The 20,312-nt window shown below is 39.6% G+C and overlaps 1 protein-coding gene across 2 annotated transcripts; it reads left to right on the top strand.

Annotated features, from left to right (window-relative positions):
* Positions 1-3,274: 3,274 nt before the first annotated feature.
* LOC128616998 (NLR family CARD domain-containing protein 3) lies at positions 3,275-20,050 on the top strand. Of its 2 annotated transcripts, none has more exons than XM_053639918.1 (11): positions 3,275-3,359; positions 6,365-6,529; positions 8,962-9,112; positions 9,294-9,397; positions 9,489-9,602; positions 12,737-14,650; positions 15,357-15,530; positions 16,540-16,713; positions 17,060-17,233; positions 18,362-18,408; positions 18,523-20,050. In XM_053639918.1, exons 5-11 carry the CDS (start codon positions 9,535-9,537, stop codon positions 19,053-19,055), a joined length of 3,084 nt encoding a protein of 1,027 aa, XP_053495893.1. In that variant the 5' UTR covers positions 3,275-3,359; positions 6,365-6,529; positions 8,962-9,112; positions 9,294-9,397; positions 9,489-9,534; the 3' UTR covers positions 19,056-20,050. The 2 variants fall into 2 exon arrangements, with proteins under 2 accessions (XP_053495893.1, XP_053495892.1); XM_053639917.1 differs by having other exon boundaries at positions 9,294-9,401.
* Positions 20,051-20,312: the final 262 nt, after the last annotated feature.

Genomic DNA, 20,312 nt, shown 5'->3' with positions numbered 1-20,312 from the left:
AAGTGTTGAGTTGCTGAGAGTAAAACAATACATTGAAGGAAAGTGTGGGGCCTGTCTTATAAAATGACTGACAGGAGGCTAGTGTAAGCACAAAGACGCAGTCTGTCAATCACCACAGTTTTCCAAATAGCTTTTCTCAGCTACACAATACACTTGTTCTGAGGCCATGCCTTTAAACTGTTGTTGTTGTTGTTGTTGTTTTATCGCATTCTATCATCTTTTTTCAAGTTATTTCAGGTTACTAGTAAGAAAAATCATCAACTACACAATAAATGATGATCTACAGCAATATATACTTTCTTATCCAACATATGTTTCATCATCTCAGGGAGTGTTTTCTTGCCACATTCGCTTGCTCATCATGGATAAATTCATACATTAAAATTTATATCCTGAATTTATATGTTTCTGTAAAGCTGCTTTGGGACAATGTCCATTGTTAAAAGTGCTATACAAATAAAACTGAATTGAATTGAATTGAATATGTTTAAATGTCACATCCACAAAATTGCAACGGCTCTTTGTTTTATTTTTTTTTTGTTTGTTTGTTTTTGTTTTGTTTTTGTTTTTTGTTTTTTGTCTTAATTTGACTCACGATCTTTGAGCTAACGAACAGAAAAATAAGAGGGTTACCTGTGAAATATCTCAGATTAACTAAAAGAAAGAAGAATCAAGATAGGGATTAAGTGTGTGTCAAAAACACCTGAAAAGTAATTTGCTGTAAAGAAGTCAAATGTTTCTGAGCAGAAAAACCTGTGTCCTGGATTTCTAAATACCCCAGAAAGTTAAAGCAGATAAACATCCTATAAATTCCCATCTCTGTGTAATCTGTGTAATGATTACTGCTCTGAGATATCAAGTTCCCCCCCCCATATTTACACACGAGTACACATTTACACCACACACTGCATCCGCAACGCCAGCATTGTGGAAGACCCCGCACACCCCTCACACACACTCTTCACCCTCCTGCCTTCTGGAAAAAGGTACCGAAGCATTCGGGCCCTCACGGCCAGACTGTGTAACAGCTTCTTCCCCAAGCCATCAGACTCCTCAATACTCAGAGACTGGACTGGCACACACACACATCCCACTCCCATTGCAATATTTGCACAGTCCTGCATTGACTCTGTTGCATTTTTGCTGCTACTGTATTATAAAAATCTAGCATTTAATTTATTGTCACTGTTATACACTTTACCTGGCTGCTACCACAATAACTACTATGTTCATATTTAATATAAGCTAATCTGCTGAATACTGAGTCATAGCATGTTATGTTTACATTTATACCATTTTTCAATTATATTGTTACTCCTTTGCACCTATCTTTTGCACTAAGTATTATATCAGGCACTTCCACACGAAAACTGTGTACTGTTCGGCGCTACACTGTCACTGACTGTGCCTGTTGTCCTGTTTTAGTAGGATTGTAATGTCCTGTGTTTTTTGCACACGTCTGCACGTGCACTTTGTGTAGAATGTTTGTAGATCTAATTGAGTTCTGTGTTATCTCATGTGCTTAGTGTGTTGTTTTGTGTAGCACCATGCACCTAGAGTAACGTTGTTTCCTTTCACTGTGTACTGTACCAGCTGTATATGGGTGAAATGAGAATGACAACACTTGAACTTGAACTTGGTCTGCAAGAATGATTAGGTAGGTGGTACGTGTCAAATTATCATCTACGTGAATACCAGGACCGAGGTTTCTGAGCAGGACATGTTCTGAGATGCTTATCTGTTTACTTTTGTTTCACACCATTCTTTCTAAAGTGTCACACCATTCTGTGTAAATATTCACACACGCAAACGACTGTCGGTCGTGAAAGGAACTCAGTAGTTTCTGAAATACTCAAACCAGCAACCGTGCCACAGTCAAAGTTGCTGCGATCACATTTTTCCTCATTCTGATGTTTGACCAGAATATTAACTAAAGCTCTTGACCTGTATCTGCATGATTTTATGTATTGTGCTGCTGCCACATATATTGTATACTGTATAATGTGTTTTTTGAGATGTAGTTGGCCTGGCAACCCTGGTTAATGGTATTATCTTGAACACAATTGAACAAAGCTATGTACTTTATGTCTATGTTTCTCTACACTGCATGTTGGATCACAGTCAAAGAATCATAGAATTAAAATGATAAAATGTTTTAGTCAATTCTGTCAGCTGCTACGGTGGTTTATTAAATAAATAAATAAATAAATAAATAAATAAATATGCAATGTGGCCAGCAGGGGACACTGTATCATTTATCATCATTTATTAAGTCTAATTAGAATGGTACTGACTTTGTAAATTAGTTGGGGGTTTTTCCCCCCTGGACAAACTTAAACGTAACTTTAAATAATAAAAGCTAGACATACTAAATTGTAGAGATGTTTTTGCAGGTAGGGGTTAAAAACTTTTTGTTGACTGTATATGCATGTACACATTTACAACAAAGTCTAAGTCTACGTTTATCTGTGTATTAAAATGACATACAGTGATGTGTACATTTTGTCAGTTGAATTATATGCTAGAATTTGTTGTTGTTAATTGATTGATTTTTATATATATATAATATATATATATATTTAATCTTCCAAATTATTAATGTCAACAAGGGGCATTATAAATATTGTCAGCATCTGTGATGTTTTTGTTGTTGTTTGTTTGTTTGGGGCAGTATTGTAAATTTCATCAGCAGCTAGGATATTTTATTTTATTATGTTTAATTTTATTTTGCAAATAAATAATGTGGCTAGCATGGAGCGTTGTACAATTCCTCAACTGCTATGATGTTTTCCTTTATTTAATATATATATATATATATATATATATATATATATATATATATATATATATATATATATATATAATTTTATTTACTCAATTTTAATTTATTTCTGTTTCCAAAACAATAATGGGACCAGCAGGGGGCACTCTAACATTAATTTACGAAGTCTAATTCTATCGTATTTACGTAAAAATACTAAATGACTCAATTCTAATTGATATATATTTTCCCCTTATACAAACACTTTCAACGTGTTTAAAAATGATAACAGCGTATGTAAGACATAATTCCCCTCATTACTAAGACGTCTGAAAATGAAAGTGAGTCCGGATGAGACTGAGGCCTGTGTAGTGAAATAGTGAAATAGTTTGTATAAATATTACAATCGTCTTGTTTACGATATCGTGTTTCAGGTAAACACGCTGATGACGCGCACTGTAGGACCGCCCCCTCTGTGACGTCATCACGTCGCTGCGCGGTCCTGGAACAGAGCCCGTTTGGTCAAACCGAAACTAAGTGTAACTGTAAGAGGAGGAGATGAGAAACAATATCGCGGACACGTTTTAAATAACGTCGGGTGAGTGAACTAAAGACAATATTAATCATTATATGTAGGCTAAATGATGGATGTGTGTGTGTGTGTGTGTGCACGTGTTTATTCAACGCAAGTTTATCCTAGTTTCAATGTCACTATTAAAATGGCTGCCATCATAAACACATATATAAAAAAAAAAAACACACACACACACACAGAGCATCTGTCATTGTGGATCTACATGCTCTACTAGAAGGTTTTTATTAGGGAACATATTTGAGCCATACGGAAATGAACATAAATAAACAGTGTTATTAGATACTCAGCACCCCTGATGAAAAAAAAAACATCACAGAAATTCTAATGGTTTCCATTACAAACCATCAGCTAACCATTAAAAACATTACCATTACAGGTCCTTAATGGTATCCACGAAACATAACATGCCATCAGTAGAAGGCAACAAATTAACAATAGAGACCCACTGGGAATGTTACAATTCCCATTAAAACAGTTACAAATTGTATGAAGGTTTCGTTTGTTTTTGTCCACAAAACAAGTCCACAGCTATCACTTTGTCTGAAGGCGTTTTTAGTCTCGAATTAACTGTAGTGGTTTGTTTGATTTGGCTAGAAAGCAAACTCTTCGTGTTTCTTTTATTCGTTTCTTAGCTCCGCCCTCTGAGGAAAAGGATGTGATGCAAGACCAGGGCAAATTCGAGACTGAACATTATTAACATACTGCAGTAACATTAGTGATCACTTAAGTCTAGATATGATTGTTATCCTTTAGAATTCAACATCTAGCTTTCATTATAACCTCTTAGTGTATTATTTTGGCTTAAAAACATTTTTTTTAAAAAAACCTTTTTTTCCCGTTATCATTACTATGCAAAATACAAAACATACTACATCTTTACAATTAGATTAAAGCGTCATGAAACACTAAACTACATCTTCTGAGATTTTAACAGAGGTGTTCGTATCGCACGTCATAAAAGACAGTCTTAGCATCTGTTCATTTTAACTGTAGGAGAAAGCAGGTTCATTTTGAGCTTTTTTCTGGTATTTTCACCGGCAGTGGCCTGGCAATGTACTATAGTACTTCAGTGACTTGTCAGTGTCTCATAATTATTCATGAGCCTGCGTGTTCTTATCATAAAATATGTTATATATAATATAATATCATATAATATGTAATATAATATTAACACTCCCTGGGCCATCGTGTGTAAAATTATGCAACGAGAGTCCGAGTTGAAGGAAAGAGCCTTCGCCTTTTTATTCATGAAAAGCTCGAGCCTATTAGCTAACTACCATTCCAACATTTCTCCCGTCTGCGCTTCCTCCGGTTTTGTTTTCCTCCATAGTCACGCCAGGGGTTAATGATTCATACAGACAGGGCAGAGGACCTGCACTCCTATCTATTGTGTCTGCATTTAGCCCTGGGGATTCAGGAGGAGAGAAGTCCTCTGTCTCATCTGCAAACATTGTCACTATCCATCTTTTTTTTTTTTTTGGAGTGTTCAGAAGGCTCGCCCCCTCTTCCTCCCCTGCCTTTCCCTGCCACACCCACTCCCCCTCCCTTCTTCGCACAGCCATCCACACCCATTTAAGCTGCATTTTTCAAAAACATTGAGAGGTAGACTTGAGCTGAAAGAGGGAGGTTTCATGACCCTTTAATTAGTGAATCAATATCGTACCAAAACATCTGACCATCACTGTCACGTTCATATGTGCTCTCTGAACGTCCCATTCCAGACTTATAACCACTTTGCTGTTATAATGCGCCCCACTCTTCTGCGTAGGCTTTCCGGAGCGTGGCTGTGGGGGGGGATTGTGTTCATTCAGCTACAAGAGCGTTAGGAGATCAGGCACTGATGTCGGGATGTCGAGGAGGTCTGGGGTGCAGTCGGTGTTCAGTGGGGTTGAGGTCAGGGCTCTGCGCAGGACACTCGAGTTCTTTTACTCCAACCTTAACACACCATGTCTCCATGGAGTTCGCTTTGTGTACATAGGCATTGTGCATTGTCATGCTGGAGCAGGTTTGGGTCTCTTAGTTCCAGTGGAGGGAAATTGTAACGCTACAGCTTACAAAGACATTCTACAGTATACAACTGTGTGCTTCCAACGTTGTGAAGGAGAAGAACCGCATACCGTATGGATGTGATGGTCAGGTGTCCACATACTTTTGTTCATATAGTGTATGTGCTTAGCAGTAAGGGTGTTTTTAATGATATTTGTGGTTGAAATAGGTGGTGGAATATTTTGAGTGTTGGTCGATGCTTATCTTTTAGTTTCATGCTGACTTGTGCACCGCCAGTTTCGACGTTAACAATGCAAACCTGTTGAACGGGTCAGTAAAACATGAGACGTATTGTCTAGCTTACGCTGGTGTGACTCATCACTGTCAAGATAATGTAGCTGAACTGTAAAAGACTGATATTCCTTTATCTAGTCATCTCGCTTTATCACTTGCAAACATATGGGTATTTTTGTATACCCGCGTTTTTTTGGTGTTGTTGTTGTTCTGCTCAACTGAATTGAAAGTCTCTTTGGATACAAGAATCTGAATAAATGTGATGTAATACCTTACAACTGAAGGCTTCTCTATTTCAAATGCTTCTAAATAAAACCTTATTAGGACACCAAAAACTCCTGGTTAAGAAAAAAGCTAAACAAAAAAACCCCAAAAGAATATAATAGATACTCAATTGTTGGGATTTTTGAGTGTGTTTGATTTGTTTTTATTCGGTGCTAGGTTTTTGAGCATAGCCAGGGTAAATTTTTTGGTCTGCAGTATGCTTAAAAGTATAGAAGTGTCATTGTAGAGACATTCTGATCGGTAAATTAAAAAAAATAAATAAAGAAATAAATAAAAATCCTCAACACTGCTGGGGAGAAAGTGAGTAATGTTGGGCAACTTCTCTTTTTCTTTCTTTATTTCTTTCTTTCTTTTTTTTAAGTTCATTGGTGTTGTTTTAGAGGAAGTCAACATTACAGAACACTATGACTAAACTCATATGACTTTATGGATTAATGTCACAGGTCTTAACTGAACACAGAACTGAAAATGCAGCATGCAGTGTATGCCACTGAGCTTCTATATATAACGGGTGACCAGTCGAGTGGCCTCCATTCTTTGGGAGTCCCCTCTGAGACGACGTGCATGAAATAAGATGGACCCCGACGACACAAGATGACAGAAAATGTGTGAGTTGTTTGTTTTGTTTTTGTTTTGAAGAGCTCTTTCTTTTAAACAGGCAAGTTGGCACACATACATACAGATTTAGTAGTAATATCAACCAAAGTAATATCAATTAAATATAGAGATTTAGTAGTAATATCAATTAAACATAGAGATTTAGTTGTAATATCAACAAACCATTCTAATATGAGAAAATGAAGTCATTCTGTTATTGTAAATGAACTTAAATTGTTAATTAATAACCTCTTTGGCTTGGAGGATAAAGCAATATCTGCAAAAACACATCAGAAATATCGGTAATGCATATTAAGTTTCAAAGTTGTTGTTTTTTTTTGTGTGTACATTCATATTTGTATATTTACATATATATTAAATTTGAATGCATTTTTCCTTATTTAAGTGACCATATTTTCAAATGAAACGGCTATAAACGTCACCCGCTGTATTCTTAATTGTTGGATTAAATTAGGCGTCGTTGATTTCCTGTTTAATGGATCATTAAATGTTTGTATCATTTAATCCCTGAAATACTCATTTCTAATATGATTTTAATGCCGTTATTGGAAATTCACTGTTTTCATGTTCAATAAGAGTTCTCGTGAGTACTGGACGATACCGATCCGATCCAGATATCACAGCAAACTGTGTGCAAGCTTCGGTTGTCAAATACTGTGAAATGTTACAGGTTGGATGGGCGTGGGGTTCAAAACTTTTCAAATGTAATTGCTGTAGTTGAACTTGAAATAATGGCAACATTTATAATGCACATCATTCTTTATTTGTAGATGAATTAGTGGCATAGTAAGAGAAAAATAAACAACTGTACGTCGATCGCACATTGGTGTAGCAGGTAGCATCCCTGGGGGTCACTCAGGATTGATCTTTCGCTTGGCTTGCTTTCTGTGTGGAGATTCACATGTTCTCCTTGTGTTCATGTGAGGTTCTCCGGTTTCCTCCCATGTCCCCCAAACAGGTTGAATGGCTACTTTAAGTATGTGAGAGTGTATTCCTACCTTCATGGAAAGGCTCTGTATACGGAGATCAGTAGATTCCTGAATGCTTGGACCCCTAACTCTGTGTTGCATTAAAAGTGTGGACGCATTGCAAATATTGAATATTCCACGAGTTGACAAGGTGTTATTGTCCTCCCTTTTTGTTCTGCTAATGTTCCAGAAGTTTCTAGCTGTCGAGTATTGGTACGTTGACCGTGGTTCAGTCACTTTGATCACTTTTTTAGCTGGAACTCCGGTCTAAAGGATAAAGTGATGCAACTCACCATCTGCATCACTAAGCCTCAGTGGTAACATGATGATGAAAATCATAAGACAAGATGTCACCGAGATGATTAGGGGATAAGCTGTAGGGAACTGAAAGTGCAGCATGCCCAGAACCCAACCACGTATCTGTAGGATGTGTTGACACGTAGGATCTCATTTTTTTAAAAATCTGTTCGTTGTATCGGGAAATCTGTTGTATCCATACTGGTCCAGGCCAGTTTTAGCATGATGTACAGTACTGTACCTACTAGGGCTGAGTCAGGACTGTCATTGTCAAGCCCAAGACCAGGACTAGCCATGATCGAGTCAGGACCAAGTCGTAAGGGAGTCAAGGCCAAATCCTGATTGAGCAAGACTGAGTCAAGATTAAGACAGAAAACCATCGAATCCTTTTTGAGGCTAAGTCTTTACTTCACTTACTTGGCTTCGTTCATGCGTTGTACCAATGATTAGGCTGTTTTCAAGAAGAAGGCATTACTTTTTTGCCAAACTGAAAAGACAAAAACACAATGTTTACAAACTCTCAGTCAAGACAATATTTAGCAAGACTAAGGCCGAAGAACTAGCCAAGTCCAAGTACTAACGGCAATAAATCCAAGACAAGTCCAAGTCAATACAGAAAACGTCTCGAGACTCAAGTCCTACAGCTCCAGTAGATATGTAATATCACATTGGCATTGCTTCCCTTTAATTTAGCACTATGAGAAATGAATATTGGTTCAAAGTTATATGAATACATATTATTTCTATGAAGAACATGTGAAAGAAGATGGGTACCAGTGACGCACCTCTTCATGAATAATTTCACACAAAACAAAGCCACGGAGAAATAAAGTTTGATTAGACATAATTCAGGATTTAGCGTTTTGAATAAATTCTTGCAGTAATCGTTTTACAATGGTTATATAATAAAACAGCACTTTATCTTAACGATAATGTAAATAAGTAAATGTTTTAAAAGAAAAAAAAAAACACTAATGTGTTAAAGCAAACTAAACAAGCTAAAATATATCAGTAGGGAAATGACCCTGGACTGGCTTGGGGTCAAGATGACTGCAGTGTTTTAAAGTAATGATTGATGCTAAAGTTATTCAAAGAACTCTGAATCTGCAGTTTTATTTTTGGAATTATTTTTACTCTTATTATTGTTTATGTTGCAGGATCAGCGTGACAGGTGACTTTATCGATGTAACATTCGCTTTGACCGGAGAGCATCATCATCATCATCATCATCATCATAATGTTCACAGGGGTTAACTCCATGATGACGCTTCCTTACACCAGTAATGTAGAAGAAACCCCTGAGACAAAGTGAGTAGCTATGTATTAGCGTCAAATCTGAGTAAATGAAAGGTCAAGGAAGTAAGAATGTCCTGGATTTCTGCTAGAATGCTTTATATATATATATATATATATATATATATATATATATATATATATATATATAATGTTTAATCATTCATGGCGTCACACTACTGTGAACTTCTCACAGGTTAATGAAAACAGCATCTCCAGCACATAGCTGTGTGTCCATGAAGAGTGACTGGTCCATAGAGAAACCTCCAAGCCTGGGCGGGGAAGATGTCGTCCGTGAGAGTAGGTGAGTGCAAATCAGCATGATCACCCACTTGCATATAGCGATTTACACGATAGGCTTGAAAAAGATCTGTCTCTACGATGTTCCCAGATTTAATACTGAAAGTGCGGGATCTCCAGCACCCAGCTGTGTGTCTATGAAGAGTGATTGGTCCATAGAGAGGCCTCCAAGTCTGGGCGGGAAAGATGTCATCCCTGAAGGAGGGTGAGTTCAAACCGATTGTTTCTGATCACAAACCTGTTGCAAAAAGGTCTTCCGTAATGTTTACTATGATGTTGCCATAGTGAAACTGCATCATCTCCAGTCCATAGTTCAGTTCAATTCTATTTGCACAGGCGCTTTGAACAATAGACACTGACTACGTTTACACGGACAGCAGTAATCTAATTAACGACCTTATTCTGTATAAGACAATATTCTGATTAAGGTGTTTACATGAGTCGCTTTTAGAATACTCCTTTCATGTTCCTGTTTTACGCGTTATAGAACATAGAGCGATTAACCGCACACGTCATTACGTCACCGCGCCACGCCGTCCGACGTCCCTCCAGAATTTCACGCATCGACATACAGTTGGTCTTCGTTATGGGACCGTATACAGTTTTGTGTGTTTCATTTTTAATTTTACGAAAGCTTCAAGTGCGGTTAATTATTTGTCGTGCTGTACGTGCAAATAGACGACTGCTTGAAGCCGTGGGCTGCGTACGAAACCGCATACTTACCTACTATATAGTAGCTGAGCTACCTGTATTTCACCTACTATATAGTAGGCAAGTATGCGGTTTGGGACGCAGCCGTGCTCTCTTGTTTGGCGTCAAACGGTCGAGCGCTGCCGCGTGTGTACGTGTCCTGTCGCACAATGCGGTGAAAACTCTCACACGACGTTAATAGTGTGATTAAGGTGTGTACGTGTCTATAACGCATGTCGATAACGCGACTAAAACAGGAATACTCCACACGTCTTAATTCCATTTGTGTTTACTTCGAGTATGACTTTAATCGGATTAAGGTCATCAATAATCCCTATTTACATGCCAGTTTCTTAATCAGAGTATCGTCTTAATCGGGTTCATATCGGATTATTGTCGTCCATGTAAACGTACTGAGTGACACAGAGCAGCTGTAAAGAAAATCCAGATGTAGATTTAGTTCTCCCTTTTTTTTTTAACATTGTGATTATTTCATTTGTTATTATAAGCTTGTGCACATGAAAAGAAAGTTCTTGAATCTTAGTTCTTGAGTCTAATGAGTAAGGAATTACAAGGAGAAAAATAATCCCTGACATGACATGAGGACCCAAAATCAAATGCGAACTCGTCTACTTCTGGGTGAAATAGTAGTGGTGGTTCTTATATCAGGATTGCACAGGCAGGACATAGACACATGAAGACAAAGGGAATGAATGGAAATTTTTCAGGCTGGTATTGTGAGAAGTTTGCATGAGCATCCAAATGCGGAGAATCTGTGAGAATGGGGCAGAGATCAGCCCAGCCCTATAATGCTGGATCTATAGAGAAACAAATTCCCAGTACTTTTGGAGAACTTTAGGCAGCTCTGGGATGGCATGGATTCTCAGAGACTGACTGTTTATGTCCACCATGATGAGAGAGAAAAAAACTCAGCTATTGTATATAGCAAGGGAAGAATGATGTAGTGATAATTTAAAAAATATATTTATGCAGTGAAGGTGTGGAGGTGACTCCAGCATTTATGGGCGTTGATGCATTTGTTTCTATCTTAGAACTGAGACAAAGCCTCAGCTGCACAGTTATCAGCATTTAGGACACACTGATCCATGGTGCAAGATGAATTTTGGACACGTTTAAATCAAGATCGAAAACGTTCCCGTTCGAACAAGCTTGCAGGTTGTTGTTTTTTTCGAGCCCGTAATTGTAGCTCTCAGAGATAGAGTTGAACTGGGAGCAAGATGAACTGCTTAGATTTTGGAATTGAGCCAAACAGGATCAAGGTCACAGCAAGGTCAAATGTCTGAACTAGTTTTTCTTCAGTAGCTTCCTTCCTGTTTGAAGTATATTTGAATGGTATTTGAGGCAAACAAATTATTAAGATGGAGTAGACTTGGTGGTGGCAGTTGACGCTAATTTATTTTTATTTACTTTTCTTCATTTATATTTATTTATGCTCTTTAAATCGGCACTTTAACCTGAAGTGAAAGTTTAACTTTTACAGTATATATGTTTTTGAAATGATTCTTTTTCTTTCTGTTTTTCATTTTCTCTCATTTTTATATCCGTCAGTCCATACAGGATCGTCTTTCGCAGTGATGTTTGTGGGTAAATGAGACCTTTTAGCTGTACTCTAGTGATGTGACTCTTGAACAATGCGGTCATTTTAAACGAATCTTTTATATAACGAGTTGCCTTTCGTTCGTTTGAAACGTGAACACCGCACAGGCTCTGTACAGGAAACCGAAATGGTTAGTTCACCTCCTGAGTCTCTTCTCCGGTCCGAGTCTTTCGTTCATCTATCACGTGACGTGACCGCCACGTATTTTCTGTATCGGATACAGAAATTCCCAACCTTCCTTACAAACAAGCCGGTCGTTTTATGGCTGCGTTCATCATGTTTTCCTTATTCAGAACACGATACGTGTCGGCGATTGAAAACGTAACGTTTTAATTGAATCCCGCTCTGGTGAACGAAGTGACGGATAAAGATTACGAGATTCAAACATCCGAGTCAGCAAAACGATCCGATCTTCCCACCACTACCGAACTCATGTTCGACGCACATGACTCGAAGAGGACTTGGACCGATTGCATGTTGTGATGACGTGTCGATGTCGACGTGACGCACCTTGGCCCAAATCTTTAGAACATGTGCGGTGATTTTGAAAAATTGCAAGCTTCTCCAAATATTGCGGAGTTTGCTTGATTTTAATAATAATAACCATAATAATAAACTTTATTTTATAGAGCGCCTTTAAAAGCAGCTTATCAAAGCGTTGTACACAAAATAAGCAGTACACAGAAAAAATTAAAAATGATCAAATTTAATAAGAATAACAACAATAATAATAATTATAATAATAATAAAAGTAGACATCAGCAGTCAAATGCAAGTTTAAAAAAACTAAGTCTTAAGTTGAGCTTTAAAAATGTCAAAGGTCTGAGCTTCCCTAAGTCCAATTTTGCGTTCAATTCTGCGATTGCGCAATCCTGGAGGGACTGATTTGCTCATTTGTTGGGATCCCCAAAAAAAGACATGCAAAAATAGCAAAAATATCATGCAAAATGTGATGGATGGACATTCCAAGCAGGCTGGTGGTACTTTAAAACTGTATTGATGTGTGCATTACTGTGTTTAACCTCCATTAGGCAATACTTCAGAACTGAAGCTCAGCAGGAACCCACACCGATGAAGATCGGTGCTACAGACTTACAGCGAGATTCTTACCAACCAGTGAATGACGTCCTGTCCAGAGTTTTAGAGCGTCACAAAACCAGCATGCGCAACAAGCACCAGAGTTTATTCGAAGGAATTAAAATGCACAGAAATAAAACCCCTCTGAACACCATTTATACCCAGCTCTACATCATAGAGGGAGAGAGCGAGGGCGTGAATAACGAACACGAAGTGTTACAGATGGAGAAAAGGCAGCACTTCCATGACACGCCAATCAACTGCTTAGATATATTTAAGCATGTAGGAGATCACACTGGAGGAAATGTTACGCATAGAAATGTAGAAAGCGGACCAAGAGGACAAAAGCTCAGAACAGTGTTAACGAAAGGAATTGCTGGAATTGGGAAAACTGTATCAGTGCAGAAATTCATTCTGGATTGGACGGAAGGAAAAGCCAATCAGGATGTCGATTTCATGTTTGTGCTTCCGTTCCGTGAGTTGAATTTGATCAAAGATGACTCTTACTGTCTTCACAAGCTCTTGTGCGACTTCCATCCTGAGCTAAAAGCCCTGGACACGCCCGTGTACGTCGTGCGTAAAATCGTCTTCATCTTCGACGGCCTGGACGAAAGCAGACTTCCGCTGAATATTTTAACTGGCAAGAAAGTATCCGACGTAACGATGACATCATCAGTGAGTGCCCTGATGTCAAACCTAATTAAAGGTGACCTGCTTCCGTCTGCTCATATCTGGATAACCTCCAGACCGGCGGCAGCCAATCAGATCCCTCGGACGTACGTCGATCGTGTGACGGAAATTCAGGGATTCAGCGACGCACAGAAGGAGGAGTATTTCAGGAAGAAAATCAGCGAGCGAGCCCACACCGAGAAAATCATTTCACACGTTAAAAAGACTAGGAGTCTTTATATCATGTGCCACATCCCGGTGTTTTGTTGGATATTAGCCACAGTGCTTCAGCAAACGATGAAACGAAGCAATCGTACGGAAGCCCCTAAAACTCTGGCTGAGATCTATGCGCACTTCCTGCTCATTCAGACGAACGTGAAAAACGAGAAGTACGAAGAAATGGACGAGAGCGATCCAGAGAAGCTTCTGGAAGCGAACAGAGGCACGATTTTAAAACTAGCCGAACTGGCTTTTAAGCAGCTGATGAAGGGCAACGTGATGTTTTATGAAGAAGACCTGAGAGAGTGCGGTATTGATATTACCGAGGCCTTTGTATACTCTGGGATTTGCACTGAGATCTTTAAGCAGGAATCTGTGCTGTACCAGAAGAAGGTCTACTGCTTCGTGCATCTGAGCTTTCAGGAGTTTTTCGCTGCTCTCTACGTGTTTTACTGCTATATGACAAAGAGCGTGAAGGCGCTGCAGGTTTTCCGGGCGTACTCGGAGGATCTTGCTTTGGACGAGTTGTTAAAAGCGGCGGTCGATAAAGCCTTACACACTGACAACGGACACTTGGACCTTTTCCTCCGTTTCCTACTTGGCATTTCACTGGAGACCAATCAGAGACTCCTGCGAGGCCTCCTGACACACACACACAGCAGCTCGGAGAACATCAAGAGTACAGTTCAGTACATCAAATGGCAGATTCAAACCGAGGACCTTCCTACCGACAGGGCAATCAACCTGTTCCTGTGTCTCACGGAAATGAAGGATCAGTCTCTCTCGAAAGAGATTCAGGAGTTTCTGAAGACGGAGAAGCAATCCGAGAAAAAGCTCTCGGCCGCACACTGCACAGCTATAGCATACATGCTGCAGATGTCCGACGACGTCATGGAGGAGCTGGACGTCAAGAAATACAACGTATCAGAGGAGGGATGTAGGAGGCTGATCCCTGCTGTGAGCAACTGCAGAAAGGCTCAGTAGGTGTTCGTTTAAATTATAATTAAATAATACGACATAACATGGGGGGGGGGGGGGCAGTTATAACGTGTGGCTTAGTGGTTAGCACGTTTGCCTCGCACATCCAGGGTTGGGTGCGTGATTCCCGCCTTTACCCTGCGTCGCCGAGCTTGTATGTTCTCCCCGCGCTTCGGGGGTTCCTCCGGGGTACTCCGGTTCCCTCCCCAGTCCAAAGACATTCGTTGTAGGCTGATTGGCATCTCTAAATTGTCCGTAGTGTGTGAATATGTGTGCGATTGTGCCCTCTGATCTGCTGGCACCCCGTCACAGGGTGTCCCCCAGTTTGTGCCCCGAGTCCCTTGGGATAGGATCCAGACTCCCCCTGACCCTCTGTAGGATAAGCTGTACAAGTGGATGGATGGATTATAAAATGGATAGTTTGGGGTCTAAAGTCTGATTTGAGCGGCGGAGAAATTGTTTATAGTAAATATTATCTTCGAATATTATTTTGGGAAGTGTAAATGTATACGGTGTCTTTGCGGGACCATCCAGAGCAGTCACAAGTACAGAAACTTGAAGCAGAAGTTGGCATATCCCTCCCAGAAATAGTGATATAAATATATCTCCAGTGACTCACACATGAGTCCATGTGTCCAACGTCTCTTGTTTTAACAATATTGTATTCGATATTGTGTTTTTTTTCTTTTGTTTTGTTTTGTTTAACAGACTTGCGGGCTGTTATCTCACCACAAGTTCCTGTGAAACCTTCACTTTTGCTCTGAGGTTAGAAAAGTCCCCTCTGAGAGAACTGGACCTCAGTAACAACGACCTGCAGGACTCGGGAGTGAAGCTGCTGTCTGACGGCCTGAAGAGTTCACACTGTAAACTGGAGACACTCCGGTGAGCTGTCTGCGAATGATTCCGTAATAAGAAATATTAACCAGTGACAGCACGGCATACGTTATACGCTAGTGTGTTTGTGTACGTGATCTTGACCGTACATTTTTTTTCATACTCCAACTGCGTCGAATTCTCGGATCCGATTGGTTAAAAGGTGTTTATTGGTGTTCTATAAGAGCAGTATTTCCCGTTGTAATCCCATCGACAGGTTTATATTAACGCGCCCGTTCTAATGCGTCGTCGTTTCTATAGTAACAGCCAATTCACATTGTGACTCGCGTGGCCAAAAATCTACATAATCGAAGCATATTACTAAACAAATAAATAAATAATCAAACATGTTCTTATTTAACAACGAAAAAACATGGTCATTGATACGATAAAGCTTTCTGTTTATTTAGCATTTATGGAAGGAGTCTCCAGTGTCCGCAGCTACTTTTTAGATTCTAAAACTTCATGTTCCCTCGTTTCCGATATATTCTGATATCGTCGAGATAATTTGTGTACATCCACGAATATCGAGTGATACGGTGGCGGAAATACGTATCGGACGCGTCAACATTTTTTTTATCAGTAAATATATTTCCAGTGCGGTTATTCACATGAAATTTTCACCGGACATCAGTATCAACTCAGGAAATCCGGAAATATAAAGAATTCACAACATTAAAGTCCATAAATGAAGTTATGCGTAATAAAGTGGAATGACACGGGAAAAAAGTATTGAACACGTTAAGAAAAAGCCGTTTCTCCAAGGCAAGGAACCAGCTGAAATCCGTAAGTAATTATACCCCCTGTCTGTGCAAATGAATATCAGCTGGGTTAATACATTGATGGTCTATAAAAAGGCTTTTCGTTACCAACGTGTCACACGAAACAAATAAGACATGAGAACGGTCAATTAATACGCCAAAATAAGCGTTGGAGTACCGTTTGCCAGATTCCTGTGGGTTTAGTCAGGCGGCGCTCCTTCTGTGTTCTATCGTAAGCTTTTTGTTTCTCTACACAGGCTAGCTATTTGTAATCTTGGAGAAAAGGCTTGTGAATATTTGGGGTCAGCTCTCATGCTTCCACACTCGTCCCTGAGAGAACTGGACCTCAGTAACAACGACCTGCAGGACTCGGGAGTGAAGCTGCTCTCTGACGGCCTGAAGAGTTCACACTGTAAACTGGAGACACTCCGGTGAGCTCTGAGTCAGCTCCTTCCTGAATGAATTCCTTGAATCTGATTGGTCAGGAGGTGTCGGTTAGCTTTCTATGACAGCAGCTCAGACAGTAGTGCCATCTCTAGATCACAGATTTATATTCATGCAGAATAACAATGAATAATAAGAGTAATAATAATAATAATAATAAACAGGGTTTTAATTGCTTATACAGTATGGTGAAGTTTTCTGTAAGGAGACGTTTATGTAACATTTGTTTTTCGTAATGGTTTATAGCTGATATAACATAAATCTCAACTTCTTGCAACTAAACTCCTGACAGCTCACTCTGTCCGTCTGCTATTTTAAACGTCCTTTCTGCAGATTATCTGGATGTCTAATCACAGGTGAAGGCTGCGCTGCTCTGGATTCAGCTCTGAGTTCAAACCCATCACACCTGAGAGAGCTGGACCTGAGCTACAACCATCCAGGAGACTCAGGAGTGAAGATGCTCTCTGCCAAACTGGAAGATCCAGACTGCAACCTGGAGACACTCAGGTATACTGTGTAGAGGTGTGTCTGTGTCTGTGTGTGTGTGTGTGTGTGTTTCTTCACCATGACGACAACACAGGCAACTCAAAATATTTTCATGGACCCTGTTAAAATAAGATGCTAAAACTGATAACTGTGGTGAAATAAATCGGATCTACACCGCTAATGCTAACGAAACGTATTGTTTGAGCAGCTACACACTCTTCTTACGTTATTGTCTTACGGGCTCATGTCACGCGCTTTTATTTACAACGCGACGCTGCAAAGACGTCTTCCCAAGCGAAAACATCTCGAATATATTCAAATGTATCCAGTATTTCATATTATAGGTTACAGTAAAGCAAATATAAGATTATTAAACATATTTCTAGACGTTTTTACTAGAAATGTTATTGTGTTTCTTTCTCGAAATTAAAGCTTAAAGTTAGCCAAATTATCTGCCAATAGAACAAGACCGTTTCAATCCTGATGCCTAGAAATAAATTGAATAATCTTAGATTTGGTTCTGACTACATTCAAGATCATTTCACTTGGTAAAATGCCGGGATTTTTTTTTTTTTTTTTGCAGTACGGTAATACGTGCTTTTGTTTGTGTTTGGTTTGTTGCCTGATTGTGCTCACCTGTTCTGTGTCTCACCCTTGATTCGTTTAATTGTTTATACGTTATAATGCCATAAATCAAATGAGTAAGTGCATTCATGCAAAAGATAAAGAGAGATAGAGAAGGATAGATCAAAAATTATGACCCAATCACAAATTAAAGCTTTTTAAAGTAAAGCTTTTGAATGGAAAAAAAAGTGTGTGTGTTGGATGTTTTTAATATCTTAAGGGTAGGAATATCTAATAGTCTGGGTCTTCTGAGGGGACATTTGGCTGGTCCCTATGAGGAAACAGGCTTTTTTAGAAATGATAAATAAAAAAATTAATAATAATAATAATAATAATAATAATAATAATAATAATGCAGCTTTTATTTAAAAAATACAAAAAGAGACAAAATGTTTACTTTTGGTTACTGATGTTAAGGTCGGGGTTAGATTTAGGTGTAGCTGAATTAATAATTATGTCAAACAGAGGTCCCCAAAAGGATATTAAGACTTGTGTGTGTGTGTGTGTTCTGTTTTGTCTCTTTAGTTTGGAGCCTGCAGGCAAGATTAGTCTCACACCCGGTTTAAGAAAATGTAAGTACACTGTCTTGAATGTAATGTTTACTTACACACACACACACACACACATACGCACACACTATTTGTGCTGTAAATGAACTCCTGTCTAATCTGTCTCCTCACGTGCAGATGCCTGTGAGCTCACGCTGGACCCAAACACGGCACACACACGTCTCGCTCTGTCCGAGGGGAACAGAAAGGTGACGCACGTGATAGACGAGCAGCCGTACCCTGACCATCCGGAGAGGTTCGATCACTGGAAGCAGGTGATGTGTACAGAGAGTCTGCGCGAACGCTGTTACTGGGAGGCGGAGTGGGCCGGCGGGGAAGCCGTGATATCGATGAGTTATAAAGGAATTCACCGGAAAGGAGGCAGAGGTGACTGCGTGTTCGGCTCCAGCGACAAGTCCTGGAAACTGGACTGCTCTAGTAACAGTTACACCGCCTGGCACAACAAGAAGAGAACGGACATACCTGCACCTCCGTCCTGCTCGAACAGGGTAGGAGTGTATCTGGACTGGCCGAAGGGTTCTCTGTCGTTCTACAGCGTCTCCTCTGACACACACACGCACACACACCTGCACACATACAACGCCAGGTTCACAGAGCCGCTCTACGCAGGGTTTTGGGTCGATTGTGACTCCTCGGTGAGTCTGCGTTAAGATGCTTCGCGATCGTATCGATCTGCTTTGCAAAAGAACAAAAAGAAGTATTTTTTATTAATCTTTATTGCACTTTAATGCAGCGCTGCTGAATTCTCCAGTCTGATTTATTCAGAAAGTGTCGATTCAGCTACTGTATAACAGCCGTTCCAGTCACATGTTTATATTAATACGCTCGTTATAATATCTTATCTTTTATAAAAGTAAAAGGGACTTGTATTGGATGCTTGACATCATTTAATGTTTTGTTTTTTTTTTCATTTAATGTTCATTATCAGACTATTTAAGTGCACGTAGCTGGTAAAATCTGATTTTTTTCAGTTATCAGATTGCTTTCAGCATGTGTATGCACTCAATTATGTGTGCATCATGTTTTTACGGAGATACCAGTGATCCTGACCCTTTCTGCTCTCCGGACCTGCCTGATCCGTTCGGATGCCCTATATGGATGGAGCTCTCATCAACTGGAGGCTACATTCCGGAGATGGATTAGTACAGTACCGCTTGCAGTACCATGGAAATGGTTTTGGACATCAATTCCACATGGACGTTCTCGCTGTGGTTGCTGGGACTACGGTTGCAGCGATGGCCTTGGGACTGCCATTACCACATACGGTTTTACACTCGGGTCTCCTTTAGTGAACAGTGGACTAGTTCAACAAACAGACGTCATATACAAACCATAATGAACTCTCCTTTACTCTCACACTGTCCGTTGTGACCCAGATGAGGACGGGTTCCCTTCTGAGTCCGGTTCCTCTTAACGTTTCTTCCTCATATAATATCATCTTAAGGAGTTTTTCCTCGTCACCGGCTCTATTAATAGGAATAAATCCACACATTTAAAATCTGTATCCTGTGTTTATATGTTTCTGTAAAGCTGCTTTGAGACAACGTCCATTGTTAAAAGCGCCGTACAAATAAAATCGAATTGCACCCAACAAGCATTACACTGCAGTAGCCCATGATCTGGTAATAAATGATATTAATATTCATTCACTACTTTATATTTTCAATCCGTTCCTTACTATATTTAACTGTTTACTTCACTACTCGTTGATATTTTTCCGGGTACTGCGTGTACGTTTTCTCCGCTGCTTCTCAGGAGAGGTTTAGGGTTTGTTTGTTTTTTGTTTTTTTTTCTTTTAACGTTTGTAAGTTTGATGTCTGCGTTAAATATTTTTGGTAGAAGTCATTAGTAGAAGTTTGGGAAGCGGATTTTACCCGGGCCTTCCCCCACATGTCTGTGTGTGAGTG

This window comes from Ictalurus furcatus, chromosome 13 (assembly GCF_023375685.1).
Source record: "Ictalurus furcatus strain D&B chromosome 13, Billie_1.0, whole genome shotgun sequence".
In the NCBI taxonomy this organism is placed as follows: domain Eukaryota; kingdom Metazoa; phylum Chordata; class Actinopteri; order Siluriformes; family Ictaluridae; genus Ictalurus; species Ictalurus furcatus.
This window is presented reverse-complemented; position numbering and strand designations above follow the sequence as displayed.